This window comes from Rhinopithecus bieti, unplaced genomic scaffold, assembly GCF_001698545.2.
Source record: "Rhinopithecus bieti isolate Rb0 unplaced genomic scaffold, ASM169854v2 scaffold_68244, whole genome shotgun sequence".
NCBI lineage: Eukaryota > Metazoa > Chordata > Mammalia > Primates > Cercopithecidae > Rhinopithecus > Rhinopithecus bieti.
Window position 1 is genome coordinate 792746 of NW_016825829.1, and position 11749 is coordinate 804494.

Genomic DNA, 11749 nt, shown 5'->3' on the forward strand with positions numbered 1-11749 from the left:
TGTGCAGCCATGCTGAATGACCTGGCTCCTGACACACACCTGGGCCATGGCTGTCCCACTCTCAAGTTTTTTTCTCCAGCTATGAGTTCCTGCAGCTTCACTACCCTGGCTGGCCACCCAACTCTAAGTGCTTCTTCAGCCTTCTTCGTGAGTTCTTGCTCCTCTTCCTACTTCCTTGACCAATCAGCACCCACCTCTGCCTGCAAGCTCTCATCATGCCTATGACTGCACAGATCACAGGGGCAGGGCTCATTTGGGATTCATTTGTCCATCTCTCTTATTAGGTCATAAACTCCTGAGGGCAAGAACTGTGTCCCGTTCATGACTCAATAGTAGACAGTCAATTAATGCAATCAATCTTACTGATTATATGAACTTTGAAAAGTTACACTAGACTCTGCCTTCTCTGTTCCTCTGTCACTGATTGAGTCTACTCCACTGATTGACTATCGCACCCAGGCAGAAAACCCTCAGTTTTTCCTTTCTAGCAGATAATATTCATCACAAGTGCAAAGAATTTCAGTAACATTTAACATAGCCTGAATCAGACCAATGAATTCTCTTTATTCCACACCTTCAGGAAAGTTCAGCTTCCTGCCTCCTGAAGCCACCCATCTCATCTGTGATCTGTGATCCTGTCCAGTACTGGCTGGCAGCATACAAGGACACTGGCCCCTCTGAGGCCTTCTTTCCCCACACTGGCATGTCCTCACATCTACACCTCTTGAGGTCACGTGGTGTTAGGATAGACCACTGTGACCCCCATCTAAAAGGTCTGATGTGGAGCATGGAAGGGATCTGCTCCAGAGCCCTGTGTCTGATGATGTGGCTGCAGGACTGAGACCCCAAGGGCAGTGTTCTAATACAGCTCTAGGAACTGAGTAATGATCCTGATAAAAGTCAAGATGAACCTGAAAGGTGCACCATTCGGTGCATGTTCCCATCTCCCCACTCCCGTTGTCTGCAGCTGTGCTGTGGCCTCTTCATGCTATCATCCTTTTTTTTTCCCCCAGGCTTTCAAACTCAGGCTAAGATCCTACCTATTCTTTGAGATCATTTCCAAGGGCTACCTTCCACATAAAATTTTCTCTCCAGTCCTTGCAAAAGAATAAAATTCTTCACGGCAACCCTGTAACACAGAACACATCCTGCGTGTCCTCCTATCACAGTGTGGGCTCACTTTCCTTGTGTGCTAGAGGCCCCATAGGCCTGCCCTCTGGACCATGCCGGGTTCTGTCCCTGCAATAAGCAGCTCAGGGGCTCCCACACCGTGGACAGGGAGTGGATACCCATGTAACACAGTCATCAGGCCCCAAACAGCCAGGACTTGCTGTTAAGACAAAAGCCTAGGTACCTGACTGACCTATTAAGCGCCACCTCTCTCGCTTGCTTGTGGGACGGCGGGGACTGAGCTGATGCAGCTGGATGGTCATCCAGCAGCCTACGCATTCTCTGTGCTCTTGTCCCCACTGAGTCCAAACACAAAGGTTATCTTTAAAAAATAAAACAGGCCGGGTGCGGTGGCTCACGCCTGTAATCCCAGCACTTTGGGAGGCCGAGACGGGCGGATCACAAGGTCAGGAGATCGAGGCCATCCTGGCTAACACAGTGAAACCCCATCTCTACTAAAAAATACAAAAAAACTAGCCAGGCGAGGTGGCGGGCGCCTGTAGTCCCAGCTACTCGGGAGGCTGAGGCAGGAGAATGGCGTAAAAACCCAGGAGGCGGAGCCTGCAGTGAGCTGAGATCTCGACCACTGCACTCCAGCCTGGGAGACAGAGCGAGACTCCATCTCAAATAATAATAATAATAATAAAACAATAGGCCGGGCGCGGTGGCTCACGCCTGTAATCCCAGCACTTTGGGAGGCCAAGGCGGGTGGATCACGAGGTCAGCAGATCGAGACCATCCTGGCTAACATGGTGAAACCCCGTGTCTACTAAAAATACAAAAAATTAGCCAGGCGTGGTGGCGGGCGGCTGTAGTCCCAGCTACTCAGCAGGCTGAGGCAGGAGAATGGCGTGAACCTGGGAGGCGGAGCTTGCAGTGAGCCGAGATCACGCCATTGCACTCCAGCCTGGGCGACAGAGCGAGACTCCTTCTCAAAAAAAAACAAAAAAAAAAAAACAAAAAAACAATACCAGGAACACTTCACCTCTATATTTTATTGTAATTTACTGCTTCTTCATGACTTTGAGGGTAAAAATATTCAGATACTGCATAAAGACAGCAATCTCACTTGCTATAAGAACACCAACACTGGTGCTTTTAGACATAAGGTTTATCATCAAGTAGTGGCACCACTCTTACCAGATTATCAAGCATCCGCATGAGGGCTTCAAATTCCTGCTCACCAATCTGCCACTTGGGAAGCGATCCAGTGCCTTCTCCTACAGGAGACCCTGGGGAACGGGACTTGGCTTTGTACTTCTCAGGATTCAGCAGGACTAAGTTGTCTGGTCCTCCTGCACTGGCCAGAGTTCGAACCTTTTCCAAAACACACACAGCATGGCTTGAGTTCCTTACTGAGATCAAAAGGGTCAGATGACTTGAATAAAAATGCAGGTTTCAAAAGAAACCAAATCTCTAGAGTGTAAGAATAGAAAATGTAGAATGCATAGTGATAGACTGATCACAAGCTTACTTTCAGATGTATTTCTTTAGGATGACAAAAATACTGGGCACCAAAGTTGGCAGAGAAATGAGAAAACACAGCACCTTTCAGGATCCTACAAAGGACTTGGGACCTCACTACGCCACAGACATAAGTCAAGAAGCAAAGGGGAGAACATTAACTAAGGGCTGACAGAGCAGAGGGGAACTCACAGCTGTAAGCTGCAGGCAACTCTCTGAGTCTCTACTTCTTTATGCCTGCTTTTTCAAAGGTACTGTGGGGGGTCACACGACATCACGTATGAGATGACACACGCTAAGCACCTGATGCCAGGCCTGGTACACACCAGTACTCCATAAACGGTAGTGACGGACATATTTGAAAATTTAAAAATTAGAAATGTAAAGTCCAGTAATCCTTTGCCAACTTCAGTCAGTGAAACAGCATTTGTCCTGATCAAGTCCCAAATGCATGAGCTTATCTTCGACAAAGAGATTGCTCAAAGACTCCCCTCCTACTCAGTAAGTATCAAAAAATCTATGTGAACCCCAGACACATCTAAATAAACTGCAGAGTGATTGGAATGGCTGTCCCCTACCTGGATCTCACAGGCAACCACAAGGTTATGGATGTAATAGAAGGCCTCCTCAACGGTCTCTCCAACTGACACGAGCCCATGGTTCCGGAGAATAAGAACCTGAGGGGAAGCAGGAATGCTCTATGGAGCTGGGCAAGAAGACTGGTCCTTTGCTTTATTCTTCTTTCTGCCGTACTTTAAATACCAGATTAGACGCCTACTGACCTTGCTTTTAGGCCCCAGATTTTTCTGAATCAAAACTTTTTCCTCTTCATCAACCAGAATGCCATGGTAGTCATGATAAGCCACTTCTCCAAGGGAAAGCGCCTCCGGGGAGATTGGCAAGAGGCCACATTTCATCGCAGAGACCTAGAGACCAAATGGTCGCCATGAAGAAGGAAAGCCGGGGTTACACAATGACCAATGATATGGTAAATGCTTTCCTCGCAGAAATAAAATAGGAAGGGAAGTGTTTTTGTTCTCTTATTGAAAACAAATCAATCTATGAACTTAAGACAAACTTGACTTCCAGTGCTAACAATTCACACTTAAAAACAAAATTATCCTTAAATTAGGAGAGCTTCAAAAGAAAATCCACATCTTTCTAGACTTTTTCCCACTGATTATAAGTGCTATGTAAACCTGGATTTAATTATACAATAAGCACTGCATCTAGTGCAAGGAGCAGACCACAGACTCCTCTGAGGACTCAGCACATTTCAAAAGAAGGCTTCCCGTCAGGTATGGTGGCTCACACCTGTAATTCCAACATTCAAGAGGCTAAGGCAGGTGGATCATCTGAGCCCGGAAGTTCGAGGTCAGCCTGGGCAACAAAAGACCCCTGTCTCTACAAATAATATTTTTTAAATTAGCCAGATGTGATGGCATGCATCTGTAGTCAAGAGGCTACTCAAGAGGCTGAAGCAGAAGGAATCCTGAATGCAGGAATTCAAAGCCAGCCTGGGCTACATATGAGACCCTCATCTCTTAAAAAAAAAACAAAAAGGAGGAGGTTTTCCAAGTGCTCTAAAGTTTTGTGTACTTTTTATCTTAGGTTGTAGATAACATTGAAACACCTAAAATTAGATGAAAGCAAATTTATACGTTTGTATATATATAATTATATATATACAATTTATATATAATTTCTTATATAATTTCTCTACATGTAATTAAGTAAAACTGACTCTCAAAGAGAAAAATCTAAGTGTTCATAGAGTCCTTAAGTTTCCTAAAATTCCCCAGAGTGGCCTCAGAATATGCTAATTTTTGAAGGTCTTCTAAAGACAAGACCTATAGACAGCAACATTATGACCCTAAAGTAACAGGCTCCAAAGATTCAAAAACTATCTTTAGGTACAACAATTCCATACAGAAAAGTTCATCTAAAAAGACCATACCACATTTAACTCCTTCCACAGTATCAGCTCTCATACAAGAAATTTCTTTACCAAGCAAAATTATTTTGGTAATTTTAAAAACAGGCTGGGCGCAGTGGTTCGTGCCCATAAATCCAGTAATTCGGGAGCCAAGGCGGGCAGATCACTTGAAGCCAGGAGTTAAAGACCAGCCTGGTCAACATGGTGAAACCCCATCTCTACCAAAAAATACAAACATTAGCCAGGTGAAGTGGCATGTGCCTGTAGTCCCAGCTACTCAGGAGACTGAGGTGGGAGAATCATTTAGAACCCAGGAGGTGGAAGTTGCAGTGAGCCAAGATCGTGCCACTGTACTCCAGCCTGGGAGACAGAGTGAGATCCTGTCTCAAAAAAACAAACAAAAACACATTACATGATAGCTGTTCATAACCATACTGTCAAAAGTACCTTTAATACTTCTTAAAAATCCATAAACATTTTAGTGGCTGGAGTGACATGCATTCTTCCAGGAAAAAAAAATCACATCATTCACACAATGATGTATCTATTAAACCACGATGTTGACATAAGAACCTTACGTTCAGCGTGAAACAAACCAGAGGTAATATTCATCCAAATAATCCAACACACATGACATTAAAACACCAAGATCAGGTTGGGCGTGGTGGTTCACGCCTGTAATCCCAGCACTTTGGGAGGCCAAGGTGGGCAGATCACTTGAGGTCTGGAGTTCGAGACCAGCCTGGTCAACATGATGAAACCCCATCTTGACTAAAACTACAAAAATCAGCCGGGCGTGGTGGTGTGCACCTGTAGTCCCAGCTACTTGGGAGGCTGAGGCAAGAGAATTGCTTGAACCCAAGGGGCAGAGGTTGCAGTGAGCTGAGAGTGCATCACTGCACTTCAGCCTGCGTGACAGAGCAAGACTCCATCTCCAAAAAAAAAAAAACCCAAGATCAATTAAAATACAGCATTACTGAATCAATAAGGTCATCTGTTGTTCAATAAACCCCAAAAGTCCTTACACAGAATTGGCGATAAAAAGCATATTTCTCAAGTACTGTGCTTTCACATGACTTTGAGCAGATAGCCTGCATGTGCACTTTCATACGGAGGGGTCTGGGGCTTTGTCAGGGTGGCCTGTTCATACCAGAAGGGGCAAGAGGAGGGTTCCTGAGCAGCTTGGAAGCCAAGCCTCGTAACAGCCTGCACTGCCTGTGTCTCTTCCCCCAGCCGCTCCTTTTCTTCTCCCCGTCACAATCCAGCCTGGGTCCCCCTGGATGGCTGCGAGGAGCTGGACAGGTTGGTTTCTAGGCTTCAACCTCTCCCTTCCCCCAGCTCATCCTCACAGACTGTCCTCATGTTCAAGTCTCCCGCACCCCAAAAACCCTTCCCTGAGCCCACAGCACCCTGAACCCGCCACCCCAGCTTGCCCTCTCCTTCTTTTCCCATTTTTGTTCTCAAACAAGGTGCCTGCTTACTGCTGTCATTTTGCACTTCCCCACAGTCTTTGACACCCTGAAATCTTAGCTCTCCCTCAAGTCTCTTTAACTTTGTTTTGTTTACTATTATTTTACTTTTTTGAGACAAGGTCTTACTGTCACTCAGGCTAGAGTTCAGTGGCACAATCATAGCTCACAGAAACCTCAACCTCCTTGGTTCAAAAATCTTCCCACCTCAGCCTCCCAAGTAGCTGGGAGTACAGGCATGCATTACACCTAGTTAATTTTTAAATATTTTTTGTACAGACGGGGTCTCACTATGCTGCCCAGGCTGGTCTCCAACTCCTGGGGTCAGCAATCCTCCCACCTCAGCATCCCAAAGCCGTGTGACTACAGGCATGAGCCACCATGCCCAGCCATAATTTTCTAATTGTTAAATCTAATAGGCATTTTCAGACTTATTACATGTTTGTCAAAATTAAATGGGATATATGGATCCCTTACAAGGAAAAAAAAATTATTTTAAGAAAGTCACACTTAGTGGTAAACCATTTCTTTTATATTCAACAAAAGTAGTTTTACTGACTATAAACAAGGAAGGGCAGGTCAGAGGAAATGTGCAGTGCCTTTCACTAAGCAGCTTTAAAACTGGAGGTGCTACCAGGGCAGCCACTCACCGCGGCCCCTGCTGGGGTGTGAATGTGCACAACGCACTTCACGTCCGGGCGTGCAGCATAAATTGCAGAGTGTAAGGTGAAGCCGGCTTGATTTACTCCCAGATTAGTGCTTCCACGATCCACTACATCTCCTTGTAGATTGATCTTAACCTGAAAATTAAAAACAAAACATTTAAATACCAAGAGGACTTCATTTTTCTTTCCTTTTTTTTTGATATGGTCTGGCTCTGTCACCCAGGTTGGAGTGCAGTGGTGCAACCTCGGCTTACTGCATCCTCCACCTCCCAGGTTCCAACAATTCGCCCACCTCAGCCTCCCAGGTAGCTGGGACTACAGGTGCGCACCACCATGCCCGGCTAATTTTTGTATTTTTTTGTAGAGTTGGGGTATCGTCATGTTGGCCAGACTGGTCTCGAACTTCTGGACTCAAGCAATCCACCCGCACTGACCTCCCAAAGTACTGGAATTACAGGTGTGAGCCAATGTACCCCACCACAAGAGGACTTCAAATTACCCTAACTAGAAACTACTGAAACCCAAGGCTACAATATTTGTAACTTCTCTCAAAGTTTTTTCTGTAACTGAATACATCACATAAAACACAGGCTCTTTCTTGTTTCTTGGGTTTTATATATTTAGCTGATCTGAAGATGTCAAATGACCTAATATGACCTGCACATACAAGCTGCCAAAGAGAAGGACATTCTTACCAAACTGGATGCAGTCACTTCACTGTAAAGAAGCCCAAAAGGTACAATGAGGAAGTGTTCCTGCTCAGAGTTCACTCTGGTCTGTGGGGAAAATGACTGAATTAGCGCAAAGATCCAAGTGAAATTATTTGCAACTCTTTCAGGCTACAAACTCACAGGTTTGTTTAGAGTGAGCGATGCAGGGAAGTGTTCATGCACAATGCCTGTCACGAAGCTAAGGGGTACTGGAAGCTTTCCATTATTCTATCGTACCAATTTATCACATACATAAAGTGCTTCTTGCTCACGTTCATGGGAACTGACTTTATACAGGAAAAAAACAGTTCCACACTAGCCTTCTGACAGGTCAATACATTACTGCTGGGTTACTCTATTGCACTTTCTGGTGGCTACCAGTGTCAAAGACAAAAAGGTCTCACCCTTAGGGATATAACAATGAAAACCAAAACTTACATTTTTTTTTTTTTTTTTTTTTGGAGACAGGGTCTCACTCTGCTGCCCAGGCTGGAGTGCAGTGGCGTGATCGTGGCTCACTGCAACTTCTGCCTCCCAGGATCAAGTGATCCTCCCACCTCAGCCTCCCGAGTAGCTGGGACTACAAGTGCACAACACCACGACCGGTAATTTTTGTATTTTGTATAGAGACAGGGTTTCGCCACGCTGGCCAGGCTGGTCTCAAAAACTCCTGGGCTCAATTGATCCGCCTGCCTTGGCCTCTCAAAGTGCTGGGATTATAGGCATGAGCCCCTGTGCCTGGCCAAAACTTACTTTTGAAAAGTCAAACAGAACGTCCTTTTTTTTTCTCCTTGCTGCAGTAGACACTGACAAAATGAATTTTTAAAAATACTTAACACCTAGGCTGGGCACTGTGGCTCAAGCCTGTAATCCCAGCACTTTGGGAGGTGAAGACAGGTGGATCACTTGAGGCCAGGAGTTTGGGACCAGCCTGGTCAACATGGCAAAACCCCATGTCTACTAAAAAAAATAAAATATACAACTTAGCCGCGTGTGGTGGCAGGTGCCTGCAGTCCTAGCCACTCAGGTGGCTGAGGCACGAGAATCACTTGGAACTCAAGAGGCAGAGGTTGCAGTGAGTCATGATCATGCCACTGCACTCTAGCCTGGGTGACAGATAAGACCCTATGTCAATAAAATAAAATAAAATAATAATTAAAACCAACCTGTAGGGTGTTGAACAATCATTTTTTATTTTTTTTTTGAGATGGGGTCTCACTCTATTGCCCAGGCTGTAATGCAGTGGCACGATCATGCTCACTGCAGCCTCAACCTCCTGGCTCAAGCGATTCACACATCTCAGCCTCCTGAGTAGCTGGGACTACAGACACAAGTCATTAAGCTTGGCTATTTTTTAAATTTTTATTTTGGTAGAGATGGGGTCTCACTAAGTTGCCCAGGCTGGTCTTGAACTCCTGAGCTCAAGCAATCCTCCTGCCTCAGCCTCTCAAAATGCTAGGATTAGAGGTATGAGCCACTGTGCCCAGCATAATCCATTTCTTAAGTCTCTACAACACCACACCCTCATTGCCTTCGTTGGTTTGCCTCTTCATACAGTATGTTTTTCTCTCCACAGTAATTCAGATTTGGTTTACACTGTGCATCGAGCATATGCTAGGCACTAGGAATACAGCAGTAAAAAAGAAGAGACCTGCCCTCAAAAATATTCAATCTAGTTTTTATAATGATTTTGGTATAGGCTCAAAAGGCTTCCTAAAGATTAAGTTCAAACACATTTACTACTGGGTTAAGGAACCCAGATCCTAACTAGGGTCAGATAGGTGGGGCTGAGTGTTTGTTGAAAAGGACTTAAGGTGTTTAGTCCAGCTTCCTAACCCACATAGTGCTCTCTTCTGTAGTGGCCCAAATCGAAGCACACCCAGGGTCTGCTTGTTCTAGTTTCGGTGATAGGGATGCTCACTCCAGCCTCCCTCATTTCGTCATTCAGGAAAGAAATGGCCACCTACTCAATGAGAGCCCACTACGTCATGGGTGCTGAAGCACTATGACAAACAGCTACTGGAGAGACTTAAGGATTAAAACGTTCTTTCCAGCACTGAGAAGAAATCTGTTTTCCTGTGTTTGTCACCACTGCCTCTAGTATATAACACAGAACAAAGTCTAACCCCCTTCTACAATCTAATTTTCAGGCATCTGAATCTATCCTGTCTCCCTTTATAAGATCCTTAGGCTAAACTCACCTGATTACCTTAGTAGAGCATAACAGGGTTAAGAGCACAAAATCCAAAGTCAGATAAGATTTAGGTTCAAACCCTAGCTCTGCCAAGAACTGGCTATGGTGTTTTGGGCACCCTGTTTTCCTCATGACTAAGTGGGGATGAAAAGAGCCTGTGTCAACAATAAAGCTTCCAATAAATGGCATCTCCCCATTATTACCATCATTAGTGGTAGTGGGAGCAGCAACAGTAAATCATTGCTGGGGTCATTTACATGGATGGTGAACTACAACACCCAGTCTCTATAAATCTCTATGACCCACTTCTTTGCAAAGCTGAGTCAGCCTTGCTTTCTATTTCCTAAAGTCAGCTCCTTTATCCTTTTTTTTTTTTTTTTTTTTCCTGTTTTTGAGACAAAGCTCATTCTCTCGCCTGGAGTGCAGGGGCATGTTATCAGCTCACTGTAACCTTTGCCTCCCGGGTTCAAGTGATTCTCCTGCCTCAGCCTCTGAGTAGCTGGGGTTACAGGCACACCATGCCCAGCTAATTTCTGTATTTTTAGTAGAGACAGGGTTTCACCACGTCAGCCAGGCTGGTCTCAAACTCATGGCCTCAAGTGATGTGTCCACTTTTCTGGCCTCCAAAATGCTAGGATTACAGGCGTGAGCCACTGTGCCCAGCCTCCTTTATCTTAAAAGCATGCGGACTTTTTTCTTTTCTTTTTTTTTTTTTTGAGGCGGAGTCTCGCTCTGTAGCCCGGACTGGAGTGCAGTGGCCGGATCTCAGCTCACTGCAAGCTCCGCCTCCCGGGTTTACGCCATTCTCCTGCCTCAGCCTCCCGAGTAGCTGGAACTACAGGCGCCCGCCACCTCGCCCAGCTAGTTTTGTATTTTAGTAGAGACAGGGTTTCACCGTGTTAGCCAGGATGGTCTCGATCTCCTGACGTCGTGATCCGCCCGTCTTGGCCTCCCAAAGTGCTGGGATTACAGGCTTGAGCCACCGTGCCCGGCCATGCTGACCTTTTAAACTATTTAACACAAAAGTAAGCAGCTGTCTTAATTCCTAAGTTCAGTCAAAAAAAACATAAAACAAGGGATCTGTGTATATACTGGTTGGAATGAAGAAAAATACGGATGAAAATAAGAAAAGATTAAGTTTCAGATTTTTTTTTTTTTTTTTTTTTTTTTTAAAAGCCTTTATTTTGAAAACACACATCCAAGGGTATTTAGAAGATACAAGGGTATTTAGAAGATATAAGACAATGTAAGCGTAAGGCAAACATCCATGTATCTATCAATTAGCTCAAGAAATACAGTAATTCTAGTGGCCAGGCGTGGTGGCTCACGCCTGTAATCCCAGTACTTTGGGAGACCGAGAAGGGTGGATCACGTGGTCAGGAGATGGAGACCATCCTGGCTAAAACCGTGAAGCCCTGTCTCTACTACAAATACAAAAAAAATTAGCCGGGAGTGGTGGCGGGCACGTATACTCCCAGCTAATCGGGAGGTAGAGGCAGGAGAATGGTGTGAACCTGGCAGACAGCCGAGATCGCACCACTGCACTCCAGCCTGGGTGACAGAGCAAGACTCCGTCTCAAAAAAAAAAAAAGAAAAAGAAAGAAATACAATAATTCTAGTTATCTCTGAAGCTGTTTCTCTTCCCTCATAACCCAAAAGTAACCACTATTCAGAATTATGTATTAAGCATTCCCTTTTTTCTTTACAGTTTTCCCAGTCATCCCTAAGCAATTTATTGTTTAATTTTTACCTGCTTATTAACTTTACATAATTGAAATCATACTGTGTTTTCACTGACTTTTCTCAACATTATTTTGTGATTCCTCCAGATTATGACCAACATGACTATAATTTATTTTCACTGCTGTATAGTATCCACTCAATGAATACACTAAAATTTATGAATCTATTCTTCCATAAGTGGATGTGGTTTCAGTCATTATTATTAAAAACTATGCTGCCATAAACATTCTTGTACCTGTCTCCTACTGTACGTATTCAAGTTTCTCTAGCATAATAAACTAGGAGGTAACACCAAGTTATTTTCCAAAGAGCCTAATTGAAGATACAGTCATCCAGTAGTAAGTACATATTAGTTCTGTGCATCTCAAACCATCTTTTTTTTTTTTTTTTTTTTTGAG

At 44.5% G+C, this 11749-nt stretch overlaps 1 protein-coding gene across 1 annotated transcript in view; it reads right to left on the reverse strand.

Moving 5' to 3' along the window:
- ADD1 (adducin 1) overlaps positions 1-11749 on the reverse strand; it is a 64424-nt gene that overhangs the window by 28212 nt on the left and 24463 nt on the right. Inside the window, 5 exon segments of the mRNA XM_017863125.1 lie at positions 2311-2487; positions 3213-3311; positions 3417-3560; positions 6690-6839; positions 7400-7480. Of these exon segments, the coding sequence (XP_017718614.1) occupies positions 2311-2487; positions 3213-3311; positions 3417-3560; positions 6690-6839; positions 7400-7480 (651 nt within the window).